This window comes from Artemia sp. Qi Xiang Cuo, chromosome 5 (assembly GCF_049724085.1).
Source record: "Artemia sp. Qi Xiang Cuo chromosome 5, ASM4972408v1, whole genome shotgun sequence".
Lineage (NCBI taxonomy): Eukaryota > Metazoa > Arthropoda > Branchiopoda > Anostraca > Artemiidae > Artemia > Artemia sp. Qi Xiang Cuo.
This window is the reverse complement of record NC_142798.1, coordinates 49,443,357-49,470,934: the sequence shown is the minus strand read 5'-3', so window position 1 is coordinate 49,470,934 and position 27,578 is coordinate 49,443,357. Positions and strand designations below refer to the sequence as shown.

At 32.8% G+C, this 27,578-nt stretch overlaps 2 protein-coding genes across 2 annotated transcripts in view; one reads left to right on the top strand and one right to left on the bottom strand.

Annotated features, from left to right (window-relative positions):
* Baldspot (elongation of very long chain fatty acids protein baldspot) overlaps positions 1–18,318 on the bottom strand; it is a 54,297-nt gene extending 35,979 nt beyond the window's left edge. Inside the window, exons 1-2 of the mRNA XM_089089677.1 lie at positions 18,191–18,318; positions 10,544–10,996 (exon numbers count right to left, since the gene is read on the bottom strand). Of these exons, the coding sequence (XP_088945803.1) occupies positions 10,544–10,878 (335 nt within the window). The 5' untranslated portion in view covers positions 10,879–10,996; positions 18,191–18,318. The remainder of the gene's footprint in view (positions 1–10,543; positions 10,997–18,190) is intronic.
* The window catches only part of LOC148952220 (DNA repair protein RAD51 homolog 3-like), a 173,058-nt gene that overhangs the window by 12,902 nt on the left and 132,578 nt on the right, over positions 1–27,578 (top strand). The window lies entirely within an intron of this gene.

The window sequence follows — 27,578 nt, the reverse complement described above, 5'->3', positions numbered from 1 at the left end:
TTGCGTTAATTAAGTAAATTACACTACTTTAGACTACGCTAGGGGAGGGGGCACCCCCTCGCCCCCCTGAATCCACCACTGCCTCTCACAATGGGCGGTAAAAAATAAAAACGCTCGGCAAAACAAATGTCGACGGTAGTAATACAGATTCTCACTATAATAAACGAAAGCCAAAATTAACGATCGTTATTGTAACGCCTACGTCGAGATGGTTGCCCATGGAACTAAATGGAAGCAGGTACACTTGGCGTTCATATATATATATATATATATATATATATATATATATATATATATATATATATATATATATATATATATATATATATATATATATACATACATACATACATATATATATATATATATATATATATATATATATATATATATATATATATATATATACCGCTGACGACTGCTGATGAATGTGTTTGCAAAGGGTATATCATAAACAAAGACTAAATTGGAAGTCATAAATGATTTTCGTTTCCTAGGAAGGGAGAGGGCAATAGTTGAAAAAAAAGCTAGATAATTTAATTAGGAAGTGTCCAGAAATTCAAGGAAATTTGAAGTGTCAGGGGGATGGGCCCAAATTAGCCCCTCCCTTCAACCCTAAACAAATCAAAGCCGATTTATCGTAAATAAAAAATAAGTGCTAATCCAATTTATGCCCCCTAAACTAAATACAATTTAAACAAAATTTGAATTCATTTATATTAAGAAAATTTCTACCTATTGGTTTTCAGAATAGCTTCTAGTTTAATTGCCCCCCCCCCCAGTACCTGTAATTGTAATAAATTCTTAAGAATGTAGAGGGGCATAAATATATTTTCAATGTGAATGGGGGAAAATGTGTAGTTTTTCAATTAAAGTGAAAGTTTCAGATGTATTTATGTTAAATGTTTCAGACCATGGTTTCAGATCTAATTATGATCAATCAGATCTCAAGGCCCTATCCAAAGGGTGTAGGGGTATTGAACCCCCCCCCCCTGAAATGCTTGTCCGACTCGTAAAAACGTAAAAAAATTCCTTTTGTACCCCCCCCCCCGAAAAAAATCCTCGATACGACCCTGTCAGATATATTGTGCTCGACTGACGTTGCGACGGTAGAATGTTTACCGCACAGTGTGTATGCGCTAGAGTAGTAACGACAAAAAAAAAACGCTAGGTAAAAAACGCAAAGAGTGTTCCGGGCCCAAAGGTACGGCAAAAAGGACATATTCCAACAAGGCAAAGTTAGTATCATTTAAACCTCAAGGGAGAATATCAACGACATGTAGAAGGGCACGATTCGGTGTATTTCTATCGATCGTTTTTCTTATTCAGGGACAAAGAAAACAGGGCCATCAACGTGGTATTTGTCCAAAACAAATGTGCCCGTAGATACAACGGAAGGCCCAGTAGAAACTTCATTCAAAGGGCGTATGGGGAATAGCCCTAACTGACCGAACGCCACAAACTGGAAATTTGTTGCATTGAAAAACAAGATACGACATGAAATTTAAGGATAGATTTATAAAAAGCGTCCAGTCCAAAAAAATAAATTTTATCTTTGGCAAAAACACACAACTCCTACTGCTACTACTACATGACTACTTCTGGGCATAGCAGAGCTCATACCATCACTGCCTCTTACGAAGATTTCTCCAACAACTTTCAAATCCTTCTGCTGCGGGTAAATCACGTTTTTCCAACCTTAAGGACGACCTAACAGAATTTGTCTAAGCATTGGTATAGTGACTGAAAGTTAGTGGGTTTTTTTTGGTTTGTTTTTTCATTTATTGATAAATGTAGTCATCGAAAGATCTATTGTGTACTGGGAAACCAAGAAAAAGAGTATAAGCCACAAAATCAATAACCAAATTTCCCGCTCCTGGTTGGCAGGAAAGCTCTGAAAACGGTCGTTCGGACGAATAATGCAACTATTTTTAAGTATTATACATAAAAGCTCAAGGGTTGTCTCACACCACAATGGGTTTTAATGAATGGTGCCCCTTTGTTACAATAGTTTCTATAAGAAGAGAACCCAACGCAACAAAATTAAAAGTTAAGTAAAGAATGTGTAACTTGGCCAAGAAGCTACACAGCTTGGCAGCTAGGCCAGATGTTTTTATTTAAGTAGCAAGAACTGGTGATTGCAAAACTCAAACCTCCTCTTTCTTTATGTATCTTATAGATAATTCAATTTTAGATCAAATAATTTTTTTCAGTGAAGTTTTCTCGCTTAATTTGGACTACTGACATAGTAAGCTACCATAAAGTACTTGCAGCAATTACATACTATCAAAGTAGTGTTACTAACAACTCACCGCAGCACCAAGTCACCTGTGGCCAACATTTTTAAATTAAATTAATTTGGGTGGAAGTGAAGAAAAACTTAATAGCCATGGTAATTAAGTAAAGCCAAGACAGATAGTCTGTGTGAGAGGTAAAGCTGGTACAACTTTCTCAGAATTGTATAAAAATGATTCATTTTAAAAATGAACACAATGTTTTAAGCTATTATTCAAAACGGTCTTTTCTCATGGGTTAACTACATTTACAGCTTGCAGATAATTTTGCTTTCTTTTATCTTCGTTTGGCATTAAGCCAAATGCTCTCACTGAGTTAGAGGTGTGGGGAGCCACCACGAAAACTTGATAATCTAATATTGTACGTGCTGTCTGTACAGTACTTAAAGTTCTAATGCTTCAACTTTACATATTGCTATAAGGCACTTGAGAACAAATTGCCGGTTTTTCAGGTTGGCGAAACGAGTAGTAATCGCTTGAGTCACTTGACCTATGTCACGTTCAAAAAATAAGATAATTCTTAATATAACCACGAGTAGGTATGCATGCAGGAGGGGGGCCTTTGGTCTCGGACCCTTCCCCCAATTCAATCTTTTCTAAGATGTTCCATGTGATTTATTACAAACATTGACATACGTTTATTAACTCCAAATCAAAAAAAAAAAAACAATTAAAAAGACAAACTAACATATGAACATTCATGATAGCCATTTAAATATCCAAATAGGCGTGACTTTACAATTTCGAACTAACGCTTTAAAAATCGTAATAAATAGTTTTTCCAGGCAAGGGTTACACACTTCAAAAGGGTTAGCCAGACCCAAACCCCAGCTGTTGAGCCTCAAATATGTAGCTCTTAGAATACGTTGGATGAACTTATTTTATTGCAAGTGTTAGTGTAATATTTAAACGAGTAAGGATTCAAATACATTTTACGCTTTGTGGCCTTGGAACAATTCAAATACGTTAGTTCAAAATGTGTTAAGTTACAAGACATAAACCTGGATTTTTCGACTTGGCATTTTTGCCGTTAATACTGGGCATTTATAGAAATTTTCCTCGGGGGGGGGGAGCAAATCAGCTAGATGTATAAAAAAGAACCTAAATGCTACCTTGAAAACGCTTGCACTCAACTCTGAGTTCTTTGCCAATCTTGTGAAGTTTTGATCAGCTTTGAAACAGAACTCAACTAATACTTAAGAAATAATCTAAACTTAAATTATTTAAAACTAAAATTCCAAGCAGCGAAAATGACGTTTTGACCATAACAAAAAAACACGTAATAGCGCGAAAGTGTGGCACTTACTTAGAATCCAGAAAACACGCGACGAACCGCATCTAGAATCTAATGAAATCCTGATGAAAAACAGGTTTCCGCTGCTTGTGAGGTATTGCTTACTCCGTGAAAAATATTTAAACTTTAGTTTTTGGGGTTGAAGGGGCGAAAAAAGGTACCTAGGTTAGGTTAGTTTACGTATTTAATATATGCTATGCTTTACCCCCCCCCCCCCCCTAATGTGCAAATATATAACCCAAATTTGTTTCTAAACTATTATATTTTTATCATACTTTGTTTATTATTAGGCCTACATACTTTGAAGGTTCGTTATTAGCATTAACAAAACTTCCCTTCTCGCATGTTTTTTGGATTTTAAATAAGTACCAAAACTGTTTCTTCGAGAAGGATATTGGAGGAGGTTAAGCTCCTTCAATCTCTGCTTGACGAAGTTTAATAAATGCTAGCTGCATTACGATTCATTGTTTTGAAGAATTCATCAACTCTTCTATTTACTTTCAATTAATTCACTCAGTCAATTTCCTTTTAGTTTGTTGAGATCAAGCATTCGGGCTAACGAAGAGAGAACACATAATTTCTCGATTAATTAACTGTTGTCTAGACTAACCAAAGAGAATCCAAGCATCCTGTAGAAAAAACAATACCACATTGCTACAGAGGGAATAGCAATACATAAAATACAACTTAGTTTTTGGTGGCGTGCATAGCACAAAAAGAAATGTACGAGAGAAGTTTGAATTCTGTTTTGACAAGAATCTGATTTAAGTACAGGGTGCAATTTTATCAACCAGTTTGCGGTAACGAACTGTAAGTGAGGAGCGACACGGCTCAAACTTGATCGAAACTCTAAAGAACGGAATTTATTATCAGCATTAAAAAACGGCTTATTATGCTGATTCCAAAAACATAAAGGATTCATTAAGCTTAGTGTTACCCATAAAAAGCTACGAGGGTGAGAAAATTTGCCTGAATTTCGAAAAACAAGGGAAACACCCCTAAAAGTGAAAGAATTTAATGAAAAATTAATGAAAATAACACCATCAGATTCAGCGTATCAAAGAACCACACTGTAAAGGTTTCAAGCTCCTATCTGCAAAAATGTGGAATTTTGTATTTTTTGTCAGAAGAAAGATCACGGAGGCGTTTCTTTTTTTTCAGGGGGATTGTATCGAACTAATTGTCTTAGAACATCGGGAGATGGCTCATTTGAACAGAAATTAAAAATTATAGTTCCTCTTGAGGGCAACTAGCCCCCTCCAACGTCCCTTTTTTTCCAAAAATCGTCCGATCAAAATTTTGAGATAGCCATTTTGTTGAACATCGTTAAAAAGCCGCAAAACTACACCTTTGGAGATAATATGACTTCCCCCCTCAGCCCATGGGGATAGCCCTTACAGTTACAAAAATTTCCCATTATTTACGTATAGTATTAACTTTGTTATTGGGAAGTATACAGACATTTTTCGGGGGAGAGGCTATTTTGTGCTTGAGGTGGGTTTCCAACGGTATAATTTTCCGTGAATGGAAACTTCCGGGGTGAACTTTCCAGGGGGAATATTACACTACGGGGATTTGACAGAATTCCTATACCAAATTCTTTTTTATTGGTCCTACTTTCGTTTTGCCTACTCAATTTTGCATGTGGAGATGTTATGGGGGAATCGTCCGGGGGAAATGTTCAGCGTGTTTGGATCTCCAGGAAATGATTTCCACCGAAGAGGGGGGGGGGGGAGTCCCGGATTGATCGGAAAAACGATTAGACCTTTGTCTTTTTCAAATAAAAGGATGCTAAGGGGAACTTTTCAGGCAGAATCTTCGGCAAGAAGTTTTACGTATAGTTGGGGACTGGGGAGGGATTTTCAGCGAGGATGGAATTGTCCGGAAGAAATTTTACGAGAGTATATTTTACGTGGGAGGAACTTTTCACGGAGGAGTTACCCGTGAAAGAATGGTATTTCTCCGTGGAGGTGGGGCCAGACATACCGGCATTATTTAAAAAACGTGCATAAATTTAAAAAAAAAAACAAGTTTCTCCAACTGAAAGTAAGGAAGAGCTTTAAAATTCAAAACGAATAGAAGTTGTTTTGTATATGAAGGGGTTGCCCTCCTCCTCAATACCTTTGCGCTAAAGTTCTAAAGTTTTTTGCGCTATCTCTGCTCTTTGCGCTAAAGTTTGAATGTTTGTCCCATTTTTTTAAGAACGACTCCCGAGACACAATATCCGTTTAATTAGAATAGGAAGCTTTTATAAAAGTACTAAAACTTTATCTTGAAGAGCAAGGTATTGAGGAGGGGGGCACCCCCTTCATGCACGGAATAATTTCTGTTCGTTTTGAGTTTTAATGTTGCTCCTTACTTTCAGTTGAAAAAATTTGTTTTCTTTTTTATTTAATTCAAAATGAAGAAGGTAACACTCTCTCTTGATTTTGGTGATTATGTTTTAGTATTTGTCCTTTCCAAGGAGTAAACTTAAAAGCCCATAGTACCCTAAATGTGCTTCATTTCTGTGCCCATTTCGTTAACTAAGTCAGTATTTTCACTATTATCTTTTGAGAATATTATTTACCATGTACCTACCACGGGGCTGCAAATGGATAGCTGTCTCCTGAGAAAAACATTAGCTGTTATTACTAAATCCACGACACGCATATGGCATTAAATAGTTATGCTCAACATTTCAATAGTTATGCTCGTGCCCAGGGGCTGTAGAGGATAGCTGTCTCATAAAAAAAACAGGCTCTTTGCCCCCTAACTAAATACTTTGCCAGAATACTTGAGTCCACGTCATTAACTATGCAAACTTTTACCTTTAGGCATGCTGACTGATCTTAAGCGTAACCGGGGGCTGCAGAAGGGCAGCTGTTCTCAAGGAAAACTCAGGCTCTTTGCCTCCCTGACTAAAACCTTTCTGAACCCATAACATTTCTGACTATTTCAGATTAAAGACAAAAAAACAACATAAGTGCTTCGGTAGACTATAAATATATATTCGGATAGTTCTGCTTAATTAAAGATTCAGTTAAATGCTCCCATAAAGTTTCCGGGTAAGAGGCGGAGAATAGGAAGGGATGCAACTAAACTAAGTCCCGCCACTGTCTGTCGTTGTTTTTAACCGCAACTTCGTGAATTTCAAGAGTTTCTACCTTATACAGGAATTTTCTAAGAAGGATCAATTCAAAGGTTTAAAATGGTCTATCAGTTTCCGGTAAAACAGGAACTCTGACCACAGTTCACCATTCTTGCAAGCATCGGAAATACAAATGAAAAATAAATTCATTAGTCATAAACGAGGAATTCTGTGTGATAATTGTAGTGGGATGGGATGTTTATTTTAGATACTAATAACCCGCCATAAAAAGACTATCGTCACGTGTTTCATCACACAAGTCAATCTCTTTGTAGAATCTCACAAAAAGTCAAAGTGCAGGTTTCCTGGTAACTACAATATAACAAAAAATTGTTAATAATCAAATGATTCAAGTAAAACACTCGTTAAATTGTCCAGGTGCACGATTGACCACACGAACATGGTGATGCTCATGGTAATAATTGATAACTATAACTTTTGCTCCAAGGACGAAAAAGCCCCAAACGTTGCCTGTTTTCATCCCTTCTGATAGGATGACTGTTCATGGTCACAGATGATTAACAGAATTAGTAAATTATGAACCAATTCTAATTGAAAGCCTCAACAATGTCAATTCTTTATTTCTAGTCTCATGGAAATTGACAGAATCGTTGAGCTGAGATATAGACTGGGCTGGTAGCTTGAATATTCCAAAATTTACTCACCATTAAGCTTAGAGAAAACATAGGTATGCACAGCTAGAATTTAGCTTTATTTGACCAAAAAAAAATTAGATTTTTAAGCTCGCATTTTCCTGGAAGGGGCACTTCGGACCAGTTTCAGATGGGGGCATCCCCTTAACTTCTAAGCACGTGAGTGCACAATGTTTAAAACAGCGGTAAGTAACCAAATCAGGCTCTGGAGAAGTGTATTCTCATTATCACAATCTTATGGATTTTTATGGAATGACTATACTAGTTCTACAAGGCCTGGTGGGCCTGGGCCAGCCAAAACAATTGATAAGCATACAGGATAAACTCAACATTGGATAAAGTGGGAATCTCTCTTTAGACTGTTCTGGAAGTCCCCATTGAAACCTAGGCCTAAAAATGCAGGTTTCGGAGATCTTGGACACTCCCTCACTGACGGGATTGTTTTGATAGTAAATTTATCCAGCACATTGTTTAAATTATTTGTGAGAATAAAAGTAAATGATTTAGTAAATATAACCTATGTTTTATGTAAACAAAAAATGAACCCAAATTCACCGAAAATCTTTAAATTTTGTGGCACTTCTATGTTAAACGCAATTTTTATATATATCAAACTGGAGACGTAACAGGAAACCCGTTTTGTATGGGTTAATTTAAGACACCGCTATACAGTAATAAATGCTTAGCGTGGTTTTCATACGTTGACGATATTTAAACTGTTGTCTTTTGGAGTTTAGGGGGAGAAAAGGTACCTTGGTTAGGTTAGGTTACTTATTTAAAATATACTATGCGTTACCCCCCACACCCCTCCACCCCTAATGTGCAAATATATAGCCCAAATTTGTTTCTAAATTATTATATATGCATCCTATTTTATTTTATTTCATTAGCATTAACCAAACTAGCACCATATAAAAGAGTGCGTTTAACATAGAAGTACTAATTTTGTTAATCAAAAACCTTTCCTAAATATACCCCCTCCCCTTTGCCCTCTCCTTAAAATTCGGTAGTCTTGTATCTCTGAGAAGAAAAAAAATCACCCTTACCCGTGGTCCTCTCTGAAAGTGAATCAACACACCCAGTAAATGTTTGCGAAGCGTAACAACCCTACCGCCAATTTCCAACGCATTGAAAACGAAAGTTAAAATTATTATTTCTAAACTGTAGACCTGTCTTGTCTATCAGGAAAGAAAAATATCTTCTGTTACCGGTTTTTTAGGATGTATTAGTATGTGGACCAGTGGACGCTACTTTGGTTAGCAACATATCTCCGTTCCACAAAAAAAATATTTAAAACTTCTTGTGTCCCTTAACCTTTTTACTTCCTTTCCGAATGCTTGCTTCTGGACATAGAATTACCAGAAATTAATTCGTTAAATGTTAATAAGTGGAGAAAATTTTCTCTCTCTTGCTTTTCACTAGTAGCCTAACTGACAATGGTTTAGTATAATTATAGCCTGTCTTGTAGTATTTAAACAAGCACAATCGCGCTTATCCTAGCTGTACTTATACTTTACGAAAATATTTTAGGTCTATGAAAAGTAATGAAACGCCGAAAAAACACAATAAATGAACACTCCAATTCTTAAAAAGGAACCAAAAGTTTTTGTCAAATTACAGAAAAACTGGGGGTTATCTGAAGATGATCGGGGAACAGCTAGCTCTTCCCTTCAAAGCTTAAATCCCGTAGGTGAAATACGCGGCAAAAACTTAACAAATTCCACAAAAATCTAATACCAGCCAAGGCTAGCCTATGTCATATTTTTGACAACACCTGAGTTTATCGTGACCTTAAAACATTGGCTTAAAAAGAGGTTTCTTAAAGTGCCTAAAGTACAAGCTACCTTCCACCACTGAGTTAATTTCAACAAAGAAAAATCTATCAGAAAATATTTTAATGTCAAGAAAGAATATTTTTTCTTTTTGAAAATTAAAATTTGTCCTGCATTCATTAAAGCTAGTTTCAAAAGTGAAGTTTAAAATTCAGTTCCAAATCCATATACTAGGCTATATATAGCCGTTTTTTTTCATCAGATTTGTAACTTACGATAACTTAAAAATAGCAGCAGCTAAATTATTCTAGTAAATCCTAGCATAGAGGGTTTCCACTATCTGAGAAACTTGTTGAGGTAGGCGAATTATCATTTAAAAAATGGATCAGCAGACCACCTAACACTACATGCTTGTTACCATTGCAGATTCCATTTTGGACCCTAAAAGAGATTTACCATAGGAGCCTGACACGTGGTTCTTTATTTTTCTACCCTAAAAGGGCGGGATATTGCCCTTGGCTATATGCAAAAGTTTGGTGACATTGTGGGTTTGCATTTTTTTTTCTTTTTCTGCTTCTTTCTCATCAACCGCTATTTCATAATGCATAATATATCTAATTTGGAAAAAAAACAGCAAACATATTAAAAGGCTACGCCTTAGCCTAGGGCTACATATGTACCCAATAGGGGAGGGGGGGCCCATTTTCGTTAGCATTGATTATTATATTTGGAAAGAGCATTAGATTTGGACTCGAATAGTGTGCTTCTTTTTTTCTATATGATACCTTAGTTCTACCAACAAAAAAAGGGTTAAAGTGTCACTTTAAGAGTCCCTTTTCGTCGATGTCCCTTCAATTTACGGGTACTACGTTGAAACAAAAGTGAAATGATAAAATGCACTGAACGTAATTTGGGCTATATATTTGAACGTTAGGGGAGGGGGTATGGCGGTAAAAGTGGTTTACGCATAGGGAATATATTGACTACAATAGCATATTATGAATTAATTTTTTTTCCCTTTTGATTATGTTTCCTTGTGGGGAATGGACCTAATAAACTAATACCTTGTAGGCTAGGCTATTTAAAAACATCGTTAACAGAGAAACAGCTTAGTAACAGCTTTTCGCAGACATAGGCTACCAACTCTAAACATTAAAAATTTTGTCCAAGAATTTGTAGATTGATTTTTCAAAAGGAATTATTTGGCTTGATTGCCGACAGGAATAAGTACAAAAATACCACTTTCCGAGATAGCAACACGCTGCTGTAGTAAGATTATACGTGAGGAGGGGGGGAGGGTGCGATAGAATAAAACGATATTTTTTCAGGCCCGTTCATCAAGGCCTTTCAGTCACTTCTTGAATAAAGGAGAGGGCTGAATAATAAAAATGGGAACTTACCTAGGAATGCAAACCGAGTGATAAAGTCCAAAATTCCTCAAAACATATATCATCTCTGGCAGTGTTCTAAGCGTCCCTATAATACTGAAGACAGATAGAATAACATTCCAGGTCACTAGAGCTTTTCTCAGTTCAAATCTAGGTCGGTTCTGCATAAACTGTTGTCCTCCAAAGACTATGAGCATATAAGCAGCCACATAATAGAAGCAAACAGTCCAATGTTCCACCATCCATCTTCTATAGTCTAAATGTTCAAACTCCTTTTCAAAATGGAAATAAAAACTGTGATTTAATGTAAAACTCATAGATTCCATAGTTGAATTGTTTCCACTCATTGGACGGTAAAAAAAAACTGATTCACGTCTCTACTCTAGCGGAGATCCAAAATGCAATTCAACTTCTACTGACTGACTGAGTTATGCGGCATTGCATATTGCATTTGAAGGCGATTGCCTGAAGGAGTTAAAAATCCCAATTATTATTTAATACTTGATTATGCATCATTCATTGGTCATCAACCCTTATATATATATATATACATATTACCCCAGTTATTCGGAAGTAATAGGGTTAAGGTCTTCGGTACACATACTGCCTCACTTTCCTTATTAGAAGTATATAAAAGAAATAACAAACATAGGCAGAAACTTTATGAAAGTTCGGGCGCCAGAGTGAGAGCCACCTCCGATTTTTTTGGAAGCTGTGCCCCCCCCCCCTCCGAACATAGAATGCATGAGTTGGTTCTGCAATAACAATACGTATTAACTTTCAACACAACGGGATTGGGCTAAACTCTACATGACGAGTCAAAGCTCACTCCGAAATAAACGAATATTTTGCACCCCTACCCATAATTAATTTAAAAAAACAAAGTTTTCCCGAGGGAAGTAAAGAGCGAAGTTGAAACTTATAACGGATAACAATTATTACTTCACAGCCTATTTAATATATATATATATATATATATATATATATATATATATATATATATATATATATATATATATATATATATATATATATATATATATATATATAAACCAACTAGTAAAAACAATAAAACTAGTACAAATAAACCAACTAATTATGTTTCCCTATGCTTTTAGGATTAAACAAAACTAGCGCTTTATTGAAAACACAAAATAATATAAAAGTTTTGGTACTGAAAACACAAAAGTCAAGCATAAAAAACATAATTATTGATTTAAGAGTCAAAAGAGAGTATGTAGCTTAACAACATTAAACGAATCTATAAAGCTTTTCATAGGCTTACACCAGTTGTGACATCAGTAACTTTCAGCATACAATTAAAATTATGTTAAAAACATAAGCATAAAACTAAATATTTTTTAATAACCACGAGGTAATTGAACAGCATACAAAAATATTGGAGTGATTTATCAAGCAGCATTTTGGTCTCGTCAGCTATAATACCAATAGTGGGTAATATACAGTCTTAAATGGTAAGAAATATGCTTTACAGTGGCGTCGTTTGGGGGTGGCAAGGGGGCAGTTGCCCCCCAATAAATTGGAAAAAAGCTATTATATAGCCCATGCCCCTTGACTCTCTGGATGTGGAACTTTTTTGTCCCCTCAATAAAAATGCTGGAGCTACGCCCCTGCTGCTTTAGCATCACTTGAAATGAAGATCAAATAAGACATAATATGAACTCTGAAAATCTGATTATTTCTTTCTATACAACAGTGAATTTCAAGCTATGATACAAATTCTAAAGCTAGTCTATAGTCCTAATACTATCAAGATGGCTGTACTTCGAACAGGTGTACAAACTAATCATGACATATTCTTTTCAGAACCAAAACGAGAGCCAGCCATTGAACTGAGCCATTATGTAGAAGTGATACCAAATTAAACGTAAAACAAAATAAACCAAATCCTAAAATGGATTGTCGCTTTATATTAAAAAGGATTGGTCCTATAAGGGATTGATAATATTTTTATTCTGTAAAAAGTGTCCTTAATTGGTTTGCTATTACTATACCAAAACTCCTATATTATTTTGTGTTTTCAATGTAGCGCTAGTTTTGTATAATCTTAAAAGCATAGGGAAACATAATTAGTTGGTCTATTTGTGCTAGTTTTATTGATATGTATTAGATAGGCTGGGAAGTTATATTTTTTTTCGTTTTAAGTTTCAAATTTGCCCTTTACTTCCCTCAGGAAAACTTTTTTTTTTTTAATTAATCTTAGTTCGTTTTTTTATTAAAATTTAACGTAGAAACAACGCTGCCATTATCTTTTTTATCTATACGGAATAATGTATATTCTTTTTAAGTTTTAATGTATTCTAGAAAACACTGCAAACAACCTTGACAGCTAAGAAAAACTTTCAGTCTATAACATAAATTTCATTATCCATACTTGAAAAAACAATACATGTTTTTCAGGAACATTTGTTTGTCGATGAGCAAACAGCTGTTTTTACTTGGCCGACTTCGCCTGAAAAAGCCATAATGAAGACAGGGCTTTATAAATAACCTACTGACTAGCAGAAACTAGAAGGCTTCTGGAACAAAAGAGAGCTGTTTAAGGGCTCATTTAAAAGCTTATATTTATGCCTAATCGCTTTTTATAAATTTGACTTGATAGCATATTTCCACAAAATGCACTTTTGGTTATTTCCCCAATTTTTTTTGTCAAATGAAACAAATGCCTTTTCCAATGAAATGACCAAAAAAAGGTGTTTTTCAAAACCTAGGCAAGAGCAAACACTAAGGGGCCAAGGACGTCCCTTCCTCTCAATTACCGCCATTAGAACTAACACACAAGCTTCATCGTAAAGTGAAGTTTGAAGGCTCAATTCAAGACTGTTGATCAATCAAGCTTAATTTTTGGTAGATTTGTAGTTGAAAAATTTTTAGTTTTAGGTAATTTGTTTTCGCAATAATCTTTTATTTTTAAGATGAGTAGGCGACTTATGAAACTTGCAAAGAGGGTCTGGAGGGGAAGTATATGTGAGGGGTTTTTATAAACCTCCAGTTAAAGGCTTTGGACCATAATTATTGCAAAAGTACGGTTTTATGCTTCCAAACTCTTCTACTTAAGACGTGGTACCGAAAGTGCCAGTTTTTAGTTCTGTATGGGACTTTTGGATGGTAAAATTGATAAAAAGCACGTAGATATGAGTAATATGTTTAAAATCAGCCTTCCCGGGATATGCCTTAAAAAATGAGTGCATCACGTTTGCAAAAATAGTGGATTATCTGAAAAGTAATCATAAGAAGAGCGAAACCATGATTGAAAAAAAATCCAAGCTGGAATCGAACGCAGGATAATCTAATTTGAAGTCCAGCGCTGTACCTGTACTGATAGAATTACGCCTCTAATAATGTTATTTAACATATTGGTGTTTGTTGGACTTTAATTGTGTAGCTTATTAAGGGGGACTGGAGGAGGAAGTTGCAGGAGGTGTTCTTGCAAACCTCCAGTTAAGGGTTTTGGATCATAATTATTACAATGATACCGTTTTATGCTTCCAAGATTTTCCACTTAAGAAGTGGCACCAAAAATATTGTTTTCAGTGCTATATTTCGCTTACGAATAATAGAATTGATAAAAAGAACGTAGATATGAGCAAAAGTTTTCAAATGATCCATTAAAAATCACTCTAAAAAGTTCTGGTAGCCCACTAGCCCTAGCTTTCCCACTTGAGACATGGCACCAAAAGTGCCGTTTTTAGTGCTATTTGAAACTTGCAGATGCTGGAATTTATAGGAAGAACGTAAATGTGAGAAATATTTTTTATATTAGCTACCAAAAATCTATCTAAGATTCTCTGGTAGCCCGCTAGCCCCACCCCTCGAGAAACGGCATAAAAAGTGCCATTTTTCGTGCCATATGGCTTTGCAGCTAATGCTTCAACCATGACAAAGAGTTCATTGCAAATTCTCCTCAGAAACTAGTTAACATTAAAATCTGCGAAATCTAGTAGATGGTACAATTTTTTTAAAACCTCGTAAATATAAGCAATAGCTTTTAATTGAGCCATTAAACATTTATCTACGACGGTGTGGTAGCCTGCTAATGTTTCAGTAGTTTACTGATGAGCAGACGATTTATGAAGCTTACTAAGGGGGCTGGGAGGGGAGTGTACGGGAGGGGTTCTTGTGAACCTCCAGTTAAGGGTTCTAGAACATAACTATTATGATAGTACCTGTTTTGTACTTCAGAGCTTTTCCACTTAAGAAGTGGCACCAAAAGTGTTGGTTTCAGTGCTATATCGCACTAACTAACTTTTACGAATAGTAAAATTGATAAAAAAAAGCACGTATATAAAAGCAATGGCTTCCAAATGAGTCCTTAAACATCACTCTTACAAGTTCTGCTAGCCCAATAGTCCCAGATTTTCCACTTGAGAGACGACACCAAAAGTGCCGTTTGGAACTTGCTGGTGGTGGAATTTATGTGAAGGACGTAGATATGAGCAATATCTTTCATATGAGCTATAATAGATCTGTCTACGATGTTCTGGTAGCCTGCTAGTGCCACCCCTTGCGAAATGGCACACAAGGTGCCATTTTAGTGCCATATGGTACTTACAGATGGCGGAATTTATAAGAATCACGGAGATATGAGAAATAGCCTTTGAATGAGTCATTAAGATTCTCTCTATGGTGTTCCGGCAGCCCGCTAGGCCATTTTAAAAAAAAAGAAAGAAAAAAAAACAAAAAAAAAACGGGAGACAAATCAGTGCTACCGATGCAAAAAAGTGATTTTCCATGTTATTCAGGGAGGGGGACTGTAATTTACCTGAATGAGGTTTTCGACTATGTGGCTTCCAATGGTACACTTTTCATTTTGATCTGACGCGATTTTCGAGGGGTTTAAAGGCTTTTTTTCAAAATCACCATAAATTTATTTTCGCAATAAACTTTTACTTTTAAAACGAGACCAAACAATACTTAACATTCCTGAGTCAGTGTCAGATGACAGTTTTTTTTCACTAGGCAGATTTTTTCAAGTCGTGTTTTTTAACTCTTGGTTACTATGGGCTGGGGCTCGCTCTCTACTAGGTTTCAGCTACCGCTGCAACCATGGTACCTTGCCGGGACAAGCCTTAAAATATGAGCTTAGAAAATGACTGAAAAAAAAGCAACGGATACAAATACCGATATTCCCGATACAATGCATGCGATACCAATGCGCCCGATACCGATAAGAGTAGAGGGCGAGTATTGAATACAGGGGGGAGTGGCATCACAGCCACACGCTCATTGAATACAGGGCTAACAACAGGCCGAACAAGACCACACCCTATTTCTAGACCAATCACAGAGCTAGAAATACTGCCGTATGTTACATCACCAGACTCCTTGGAATTTCAGCATTGAATTTTACGTAATTTCTGTTATGACACAATTCCACCTCGTGAACATTCCTTGATAACATATTATCATTAATTTCCAGGCAGGATGATGTGTAATTGATACCGATATGAATTACGTTGAACTTATATAGAGCTTCGATTGTGTAAGAATTCATGACATAAAAATCAATAGGCTTCATGGGAATTTAAAATGTATCTGTGCTCAGTTGCCAGAACAAAGGACACGTCAGAAATTAATTAAAATTTTAGGGGATAATTTGGGGTGAAACAGTTTGAGACATGTGACTTGACCTAGCTTTACTTCTTGGCAGTGGTCGCTATAATAGACAAGTACACAATATGGGATTAGTGAGATGATTATGGATTTGAACCATCAAGGACCGCAGCCACCAATGATCCTAGCCACCAAGGACCTCAACATCTAAGATTTCCCTCTCCCCAACCTCCAGGGGGCCCCCTCCCTCCAACTTTTGAACCCATTTCCCCATTTCTTATACTTTTTTAAGTTTATTTTTTAAGCTTTTTATATTTTTTAACATGATAATTTTATTTCAACTTTTTTTTACATGTCTCATAAAAGTAACATACTTAAAGCATAAAAAATTCACATTTAAGCTAGATTTCTTAACGTTTGTAGATGTGTGTTGACTGAAACCTATGATTTGGGTGTTTGGGTGTTATTTTTTTTGGGTAGTAGTTTGGGTGTCTATTTCGCACTTATCTGACCTAGGTTTCTTAGCCTGTCGTAGGTGTATGTTGTCTGAAATCTATAATTTAGGATGTTTAGTTTACTATTTTAGACTTTTTTAGCTAGGTTTCTTAACCTTTCGTAGGTGTGTGTTGCATGATACTTATGATTTGGGATATACAGTTTGCTATTTTGGACTTTTCTTAGCTAGCTTTCGTAGGTGTTAGTTGTCTGATACCTATGATTTGGGATGCTTGTTTTACTAATTCCCATTTGTCTGAGCTAGGTTTCATAGCCGTCCATAACTTTGTGTTGTATAAACCCACGATTAACTTTCATGTTTTTTTTTTGGGGGGTGGGGGACGATCCAAGGCCTTATTGGGTACATTTTTGCATATTTTTTAAAAAAAAGTTGGGTTTCAGTTTTCAGAAATATGAACATCCCAGTTTAAAAAAAACATCTGATTTTATTAATAACATTTGATTTTTTTTTAATAAAGGTGGATTTTAGTTTCAAGAAATACGAAAATCCACGTTTAAAATATATATGATTTTATTAATAATATTCAATATTTTAATAAATTTCGGTTTTAGTTTTCAGAAATAAGAACACCCACGTTTAAAATACATGTGAGAGAGAGAGATTTATTCTAAACAAACAAACAATTTAACATAAGTTTAGCGGCCACCCCAAGAAGTAAAAACTTGTCGAAGGGGGTGGCAAAAATACACTAACATAACAAAACAATAAAAAAAACGAAAAACATAATAACTTATCTTTATCACAGTCCCCAAACAGCACCAAAAACCTTAACCCTTAACATTTTCATTAAATTTGCAATCGTATTCATAATCATCACTCCCAGAAGCCATACAAATTTACCTATATCATTATTAAAAAAAAAAAATCATACTTACTAAAAAGCATCCCTTTAATTACTATCTTAAACGAAGAAATATCACCTACATTTCTTACATTTTGATCAAGATGGTTCCAACTTCTGATCCCCCTGTGAAGCAAAGAAAACATCGATCGGGCCGAAACTACCAGTGGAATATTAATCTCTGCAGAGGACCTAGTATCATAATCATGGACAGAAGATCTCAGGTTAGCCAAGCTATCAAAACACGGGAGGTTTATACCCCTCTGAATCCTAAAAATAAATAGAAGTGCATACAACTCCCGTAATCCGGAAGCTGGCAGTATCTTTACACGCTCATACACATTTCGTGCCGAATCCCGGGGTTGTAGGCCATCTAACAGCCGAACAGCGTTGTTTTGTAGAACCCGTATTGGCCGAGCAATAGAAGGAAATGTTCCAAGCCAAACGCTACTACAATACAATATATATGGATGGATAAGGGAATAATAAAGAAAGTGCATAACAAAAGGAGGAAAAAAATGCTTAAGTTTTTTCATTATACCCAGTTTACGAGACACGGTTTTACAAACATAATGTACATGGCGCTTGAATGATAAAACATCATCAATATAAACCCCCTAGTACTTATAAGAACACACCCGCTTTAAAGCTCCATACTGTGTTGCAATATCCTGAAACCATGGATAAAAATCTGGTGAACGGGAAAAAATAACAAAATTAGTCTTACCCAGATTAATCTTTAATCTATTTATCCTCAACCAGGAATATAACCTTTCAATAGCATCTTTCATCGATGTCTGAAGTAATTCTTCTGTCTTCGCGGTACTAACAGCAACTGTGTCATCAGCAAATAATGACACCGTCTCATTCCCGGGATTTTTGCCCATATCACTAACACTATAACAACAACTTGGGATACAATTAGGCATATCATTAATATACAATAAAAAAAAGAATCGGACCAAGAACTGACCCCTTTGGGACACCACTAGCCACTGGGCGGGGGCCTGAATGTATACAAGTCATCTCTACAAACTGGTACCAGTTACTAAGGAAACTCCGTATAAAGTCAAGAGCTTTACCTCAGATCCCATAGACCTCGCATTTTTCCAGGAGTAGGCCATGGTCAACTGTATCAAAAGTTTTCTGTAGGTCTAGAAACACTGCACCAACCTTAAATCTTTCATCTAAAGCTATGTTAATTATACTAGTCAAAAATATCAATGCATCCTCTGTCTTCCTATCTTTTCTGAAACCGAACTGATTATTATTCAACAATTTAAACTTCTCTAAAAAATAGGTCAACCGATTACTAAAACATGTGATTTTATTAGTAATATTTGATTTTTTTAATAAAGCTGGGTTTTAGCTTCCATAGACAAGAACATCAACGTTAAAATATATCTGATTTTATTAATAATATTTGATTTTCTAATAAGTTCGGGACCTCAACATCAAAGGGTCCCCGATCCCCAACCTTCAAGGAGTCCCCTCTCTCCCAATTTTTGGGCCCATCCCCCCATTTTTTATACTTTTTTTTTAAGTTTAATTTTTTAAACTTTTTTATTTTTTTAACATGATAATTTTATTTCAACTTTTTTTTACATGTCTTAGAATGACATAACACATACTTACAGCATAAATATTCACATTTAAGCTAGATTTCTTAACGTTTGTAGATGTGTGTGGTCTGAAACCAACGATTTGGGTGCTTGGTTTAATATCTCGCACTTTTCTGACCTAGGTTTCTTAGCCTGTCGTAGGTGTAAGTTGTCTGAAATCTATCATTTGGGATGTTTGCTTGACTATTTTAGACTTTTTTTTAGCTAGGTTTCTTAACCTTTCGAAGGTGTGTGTTGCATGAAACTTATGAGTTGGGATATGTAGTTTGCTATTTTGGACTTTCCTGAGCTAGATTTCCCAACTTTTCGTTGGTGTATGTTGTCTGAAACCTATGATTTTGGATGCTTGGCTTACTATTTCGCACTTTTCTGAGCTTGGTTTCATGGCCGTTCATAAGTGTATGTTGAATGAAACCTATGATTAACTTTAATATTTTTTGGAGGGGGATGATCCAAGGCCTCATTGGGTACATTTTTGCATATTTTTTAATAAGTTGGGTTTTAGTTTCAAGAAATATGAACATCCACGTTTAAAATACATATGATTCTCTAAATAATACTTGATATTGTAATAAGGCTCGGTTTTAGTTGTCATAAATAAATGCCTATGCGTTTGAAACATAAGTCGTTCCCTGGATGAATCTTTCTACATGAATAAAGTCTTGCTTTAGTTTTCAAAAACAAGGACATACACATTAAAATTGAATGTAATCTTATTGATTATATTTGATTTTTTTAATAAAGTTGTGATTTAGTTTTTGGAGACATCATTATCCACGTTTAAACTACATCTGGTTTTGTTAATAATATTTTTTTCTCAAATAAAGTTGGATTTTAATTTTCAGAAATAAGAACATCCATGTTTAAAATATATTTAATTTTATTAGTTATATTTGATTTATTTCAATAATTGGGTACATTTTTGCATATTTTTTTAATAAAGTTGGGTTTTAGTTTCAAGAAATACGAACATCCACGTTTAAAATACTTATGATTTTATTAATAATATTTGATATTCTAATAAACGTTCGGTTTTATTTTTCAGTAATAAGAACACCAAAGTTTAAAATATATGTAATTTTGTTAATAATATTTGATTTTTTTTTTAATAAAGTGGGGTTTTAGTTTTCAGACATAAAAACATCCACGTTTAAAATATATATGATTTTATTAATAATATTTAATTTTCTAATAAAGTTGGAACCTCAACCTCCAAGGGTCCCCTATCCCCAACCTTCAAGGGGTCCCCTCCCTCCAAAATTTTGGGCCCATCCCCCTATTTTTTTATACTTTTTTATGAAGTTTAGTTTTTGAACTTTTTATATTTCTTAACATGATACTTTTATTTCAACATTTTTTATGTGTCTTAGAATGACAAAAAACATACTTAAAGCATAAAAAATTCACATTTGAACGAGATTTCATAACGTATGTAGATGTGTGTTGTCTGAAACCTATAATTTGGGTGCAGAGTTTGCTCCTTCGTTCTTTTCTGACCTAGGTTTCTTAGCCTGTCATAGGTGTAAGCTTTCTAAAATCTATGATTTGGGATGTTTGGTTTACTATTTTAGACTTTTTTTAGGTAGGTTTCTTAACCTTTCGTAGGTGTGTGATGCATGCAACTTATGATTTTGGATGTCTAGTTTGCTATTTTAGACTTTTCTGAGCTAGATTTCCTAATCTTTCGTAGGTGTATGTTGTCTGAAACCTATTATTTGGGATGCTTGGTTTGCAATTTCGCACTTTTCTGAGCTAGTTTGCATAGCCGTTGACAGGTGTATGTTGAATGAAACCCATGATTAACTTAAGGTTTTTTTTTCGGGGGGAGGGGGTGATCCAAGGCCTCATTGGGTACATTTTTGCATATTTTTTAATAAAGTTGGGTTTTAGTTTTCGGAAATAAGAACACCCAAGTTTAAAATACGTGTGATTCTATTCATAATATTTGATTTTTTTAATAAGATTGGGCTTTAGTTTTCGGAAATAAGAACACTCACGTTTTAAAATACATGTAATTTTATTATTAATATTTGATTTTTTTCAATAAAGTTGGGTTTTAATTTTCAGAAATACGAAAATCGGCGTTTAAAATACCTCTGATTTTATTAATAATATTTGAATTTTTTTTTAAAAAGTTGGTTTTAGTTGTCACAAATATGAACACCACCGTTTTAAAATACATCTGATTTATTAATAATATTTGATATTTTAATAAAGTTGGGCTTTAGTTTTCGGAAATAAGAACATCCGCGTTTAAAATACATAAGATTATTTTAATAATACTTGATTTTTTAATAAAGTTGGGTTTTAGTTTTTGGAAAAAAGAACACCCACGTTTAAAATACATGTGATTCTATTAATAATATTTGATTTTTTAATAAAGTTGGGTTTTAGTTTTCAGAAATAAGAACGTCCATGTTTAAAATACATCTGGTTTTTATTAATAACATTGGATTTTCAAATAAAGTTGGGTTTTAATTTTCAGAAATAAGAACATCCATATTTAAAATACATCTGATTTTATTAACAATATTTCATTTATTTTAATAATTGGGTACATCTTTACAAATTTTTTTAATAAATTTGGGTTTTAGTTTTCAGAAATATGAAAATTCTAATTTAAAATACATCTGATTTTATTAATAACATTTGATTTTTTTTTGATAAATTTGGGTTTTAGTTTCAAGAAATACGAATATCTAGGTTCAAAATACATATGATTTTATTAATAATATTTGATATTTTAATAAAGTTGGGTTTAATTTTTTGGAAATAAGAACACCCACATTTAAAATACAAGTGATTCTATTAATAATATTAGATTTTTTAATAAAGTTGGGTTTTAGTTTTCAGAAATAAGAACACCCGCGTTTAAAATACATTTGATTTTGTCAATAATATTTGATCTTCTTTAAAATAAAGCTGAGTTCTAATTTTCAGAAATAATAGCGTCCACGTTTAAAATACATTAATAATATTTGATTTTCTAATAAAGTTGGGTTTTAGTTTCCAGAAATAAGAACATCCATGTTTAAAATAAATCTGATTTTATTAATAATATTTGATATTATTAATAAAGTTGGGTTTTAGTTTTCAGAAATACGAACATTGCCGTTTAAAATACATCTGATTTTATTAATATTATTTGATTTTTAAAATAAAGTTGGGTTTTAGTTTTCAGAAATATGAACAACCACGTTTAAAATACATGTGGTTTTATTAATAATACTTTATTTTTTTTAAATAAAGTTGGGTTTTAGTTTTCAGAAATATGAACACCTTCGTTTCAAAATACATCTGACTTTATTAATAATATTTGATTTTTTAATAAAGTTGAGTTTTAGTTTGCAGAAATAAGAAAACCTACGTTTAAAATACATGTGATTTTATTAGTAATATTTGATTTTTTTTAAATAAAGTTGGGTTCTAGTTTTCAGAAGTAAGAACACCCATGTTTGAAATACATGTGATTTTATTAATAATATTTGATTTTTCAATAAAGTTGGGTTTTAGTTTTCAGAAATAAGAACATCAACGTTTAAAATACATGTGATTTATTAATAATATTTGATTTTTCAATAAAGTTGGGTTTTAGTTTTCAGAAATAAAAACACCAACGTTTAAAATACATGTGATTTATACATGTGTAGTTTTCAGAAATAAGAACATCCATGTTTAAAATACATGTGATTTTATTAATAATATTTTTTTAATAATGTTGGGTTTTAATTTTCAGAAATACCAACATTCCCGTTTAAAATATATAAGATTTTATTAAAATACATCTGATTTTATTAATAATATTTGTTATTTTAATAAAGTTGGGCTTTAGTTTTCGGAAATAAGAACATCCAAGTTTAAAATACATATGAATTTATTAGTATTACTTGATTTTTTAATAAAGCTTGGTTTCAGTTTTCAGTAATAGGAACACCCAAGTTTCAAATACATGTGATTTTAATAATAATATTTGATTTTTTAATAAAGTTGGGTTTTAGTTTTGAGAAATAAGAACACCCACGTTTAAAATACATTTGATTTTATTAATAATCTTTGATCGTTTTTTAATATAGTCGGGTTTTAGTTTAAAGATATAAGAGCGTCCACTTCTAAAATATATATTGTTGCATTAATAGTATCTAGTTTTATAATGAATGGGGGTTTTAGTTTTCAGAAATACAAACATCAATATTAAAAATACATCTTATTTTATTGAAAATATCTGATTATTTTTTAATTGTGTTAGGTTTTAATTTTCAGAAATAAGAACATCCCCGTTTAAAATACATCTGATTTTATTAATAATATTTGATTTTCTAATAAAGTTGGGTTTTAGTTTTCAGAAATAAGAACATACATGTTTAAAATGCATCCAATTTTATTAATAATATTTGATTTATTTTAATAATTGGGTAAATTTTTGCATATTTTTTAAAATAAAGCTGGATTTTAGTTTTCAGAAATATGAACATCCCAGTTTAAAATACATCTGATTTTGTTAATAATATTTGTTTTTTTAAATAAAGTTGTGTTTTAGTTTCAAGAAATACGAACATCTACGTTTAAAATACATATGATTTTATTAGTACTATTTGATATTTTAATAAAGTTGGGTTTTAGTTTCAAGAAATACGATTATCTACGTTTAAAATACAAATGATTTTATTAATAATATTTTATTTTTTTAATAAAGTTGGGTTTTAGTTTTCAGAAATAGGAACACCCACGTTTAAAATACATGTGATTTTATTTATAATATTTGATTTTTTAAAAATAAAGTTGGGACGTGGATAAAGTTTAAACGTGGATGTTATTATTTCTGAAAACTAAAACCCAACTTTATTAAAAGAAATCAAATATTATTAATAAAATCACATGTTTTTTAAACGTGGGTGTTCTTATTTCTGAAAACTAAAACCCAATTTTATTAAATAATCAAATATTATTAATGAAATCACATGTATTTTAAACTTGGGTGTTCCTATTTTTGAAAACTAATACCCAACTTTATTAAAAAATAAAGTAATACTAATAAATTCATATGTATTTTAAACGTGGATGTTCTTATTTCCGAAAACTAAAACCCAACATTATTAAAATGTCAAATATTATTAACAAAATCAGATGTATTTTAATAAAATCTTATATATTTTAAACGGGGATGTTGGTATTTTTGAAAATTAAAACCCAACATTATTAAAAAAAATATTATTAATAAAATCAGATGTATTTTAAACATGGATGTTCTTATTTCTGAAAACCACACATGTATAAAATCACATGTATTTTAAACATGGGTGTTCTTATTTCTGAAAACTAAAACCAAAAGTTATTAAAAACTCAAATATTATTAATCAACTCACATGTATTTTAAACATGGATGCTCTTATTTCCAAAAACTAAAACCCAACTTTATTAATAAATCAAAATATTATTATTAAAAATCAAAAATTAAATCAAATATTATTAATAAATCACATGTATTTTAAACGTTGGTGTTTTTATTTCTGAAAACTAAAACCCAACTTTATTGAAAAATCAATTATTATTAATAAAATCACATGTATTTTAAACGTTGGTGTTATTATTTCTGAAAACTAAAACCCAACTTTATTTTTTTTAAATCAAATATTACTAATAAAATCCCATGTATTTTAAACGTGGGTGTTCTTATTTCTGCAAACTAAAACCCAACTTTATTAAAAAATCAAATATTATTAATAAAATCAGATGTATTTTAAAACAGGGGTGTTCATATTTCTGAAAACTAAAACCCAACTTTATTTTTTTTTTAAATCAAATATTATTAACAAAACCACATGTATTTTAAATGTGGTTGCTCATATATCTGAAAGCTAAAACCCGACTTTATTTTTTTTAAATCAAATAATATTAATAAAATCAGATGTATTTTAAACGGCAATGTTCGTATTTCTGAAAACTAAAACCCAACTTTATTAATAATACAAATATTTTTAATAAAATCAGATTTATTTTAAACATGGATGTTCTTATTTCTGGAAACTAAAACCCAACTTTATTAGAAAATCAAATATTATAAATAAAACCAGATGTATTTTAAACGTGGAGGTTATTATTTCTTAAAATTAGAACTCAGCTTTATTTTAAAAAAGATCACATATTATTGAAAAAATCAAATGTATTTTAAACGCGGGTGTTCTTATTTCTGAAAACTAAAACCCAACTTTATTAAAAAATCAACTATTATTAATAAAATCAGTTGTATTTTAAATGTGGGTGTTCTTATTTCCAAAAACCCAACTTTACTAAAAAATCAAATATTATTAATAGAATCAGATGTATTTTACACATGGATGTTCTTATTTCTGGAAACTAAAACCCAACTTTATTAAAAAAAAATCAAATGTTATTAATAAAATCAAATGTACTTTAAACTGGGATGTTCATATTTCTGAAAACTAAAAACCAACTTTATTTTAAAAAATATGCAAAAATGTACCCAATTATTAAAATAAATCAAATATTATTAATAAAATCAGATTTTTTTAAACATGGACGTTCTTATTTCTGAAAATTAAAACCCAATTTTATTAGAAAATCAAATGCTTTTAATAAAACCAGATGTATTTTAAACATGGACGTCCGTATTTCTGAAATCTAAAACCCAACTTTATTAAAAATTAAAATATTACTAATAGAATCACTTGTATTTTAAACGTGGGTGTTCTTATTTCCGAAAACTAAAACCTAACTTTATTAAAAAACCAATATTATTAATAGAATCACGTGTATTTTAAACGTTGGTGTTCTTATTTCCGAAAACTAAACCCAAATTTATTGAAATATCAAATATTATTAATAAAATCATATGTATTTTAAACTTGGATGTTCGTATTTCTTGAAACTAAAACCCAACTTTATTAAAAAATATACAAAAATGTACCCAATGAGGCCTTGGATCATCCCCTCTCCCCCCCAAAAAAAACAAAGTTAAACATGGGTTTTATAAAACATACACCTATGAAAGGCTATGAAACCTAGCTCAGAAAAGTGCGAAATAGTAAACCAAGCACCCCAAATCATAGGTTTCAGACAAGACACATCTACAAACGTTAAGAAATCTAGCTTAAATGTGAATTTTTTATGCTTTAAGTATGTTTTATGTCATTTTAAGATATGTAAAAAAAAGTTGAAATAAAATTTTCATGTTAAAAAAAAATAAAAAGCTTAAAAAACAAACTTCAAAAAAGTATAAAAAAATGGGAAGATGGGTTCAAAAAGCTGGAGGAAGGGGGCCCCTTGGAGGTTGGGGAGAGGGGACCCTTGGAGGTTGAGGTCCTTGGTGGTTAGGGTCATTGGTGGTTGCGGTCCTTTATGGTTCAAATCCATAACCATCTCACTAATCCCATATCGTGTACTTGTGTATTATAGCGACCACGGCCGAGAAGTAAAGCTAGGTCAAGTCACATGTCTCAAACTGTTTCACCCCAAATAATCCCCTAAAATGTTAATTAATCTCTGATGTTTCCTTTGTTCTGGCAACTGTACACAGATACATTTTAAATTCCCATGAAGCCTATTGATTTTTCTGTCATGAATTCTTACACATGAATTCTTACACGAGGTGGAATTGTGTCATAACAGAAATTACGTAAATTTCAATCTGAAATTCCAGGCAGTCTGATGATGTAACATAAGGCTATTTCTAGCTCTGTGATTGGTCTAGAAATAGGATGTGGTCTTGTTCGTCCTGTATTCAATGAGAGTGTTTGACTCTGTCTCACAACTTTATTTTTTAAAACAATAAAAAACTTTAGCGTAAAGAGCGAGGCGTTGAGGAGGGGACAGCCCCTTTCATATACGGAATAATTTCTGTTCGTTTTAAGTTTTAATTTCGCTCCTTACTTTCAGTTTAAAAAACTTGTCTTTTTTATTTAATAAGGAAAAAATGACGTGTTAACTCCCTCTCCCAAAACAAAGGGAAATTATCGGCTCTTAATACCCTTGAAAAAAAAATGTAAAACGGTGTTTCTGGTCTTTTTAAAGTTTCAAGGAAAAGTGTGTTAATTATACACTTGTCTACGCGTCAAAAAAATATTAAAGGCAAACAAGAGTCATTTGAGGTGGGGTTCTGTATCTACAGGTACGAGTTAAATAAATTTACCCCTTACCTGTCTTTTCAAAGAGTTGCGTTAACATGGTATAAGAGAATGAACTTCAAGGAAAACTCTCTGAATTTCGTCGCATGCAGTTGATTTCCTTTAGGAATACCAAACAATAATTGATTATATACGAGTTTTCTCTCATTTCCTGGTTTAGTCCAAAGACTAAACAAATACTTCTTCATTCTTTATGTTGGACCAACAGAACTTTGAAATTACTACGGAAAAAAGAGGAAATTTCTTTTTTAACATAGCTAATCCCCAAGGCGCTAAACTTTTAAAGAGTTTTTGCCGTACGGATTGACTATATTAGAACTAAATTGCCTTTTTGTAAAGGATGCATCAACCA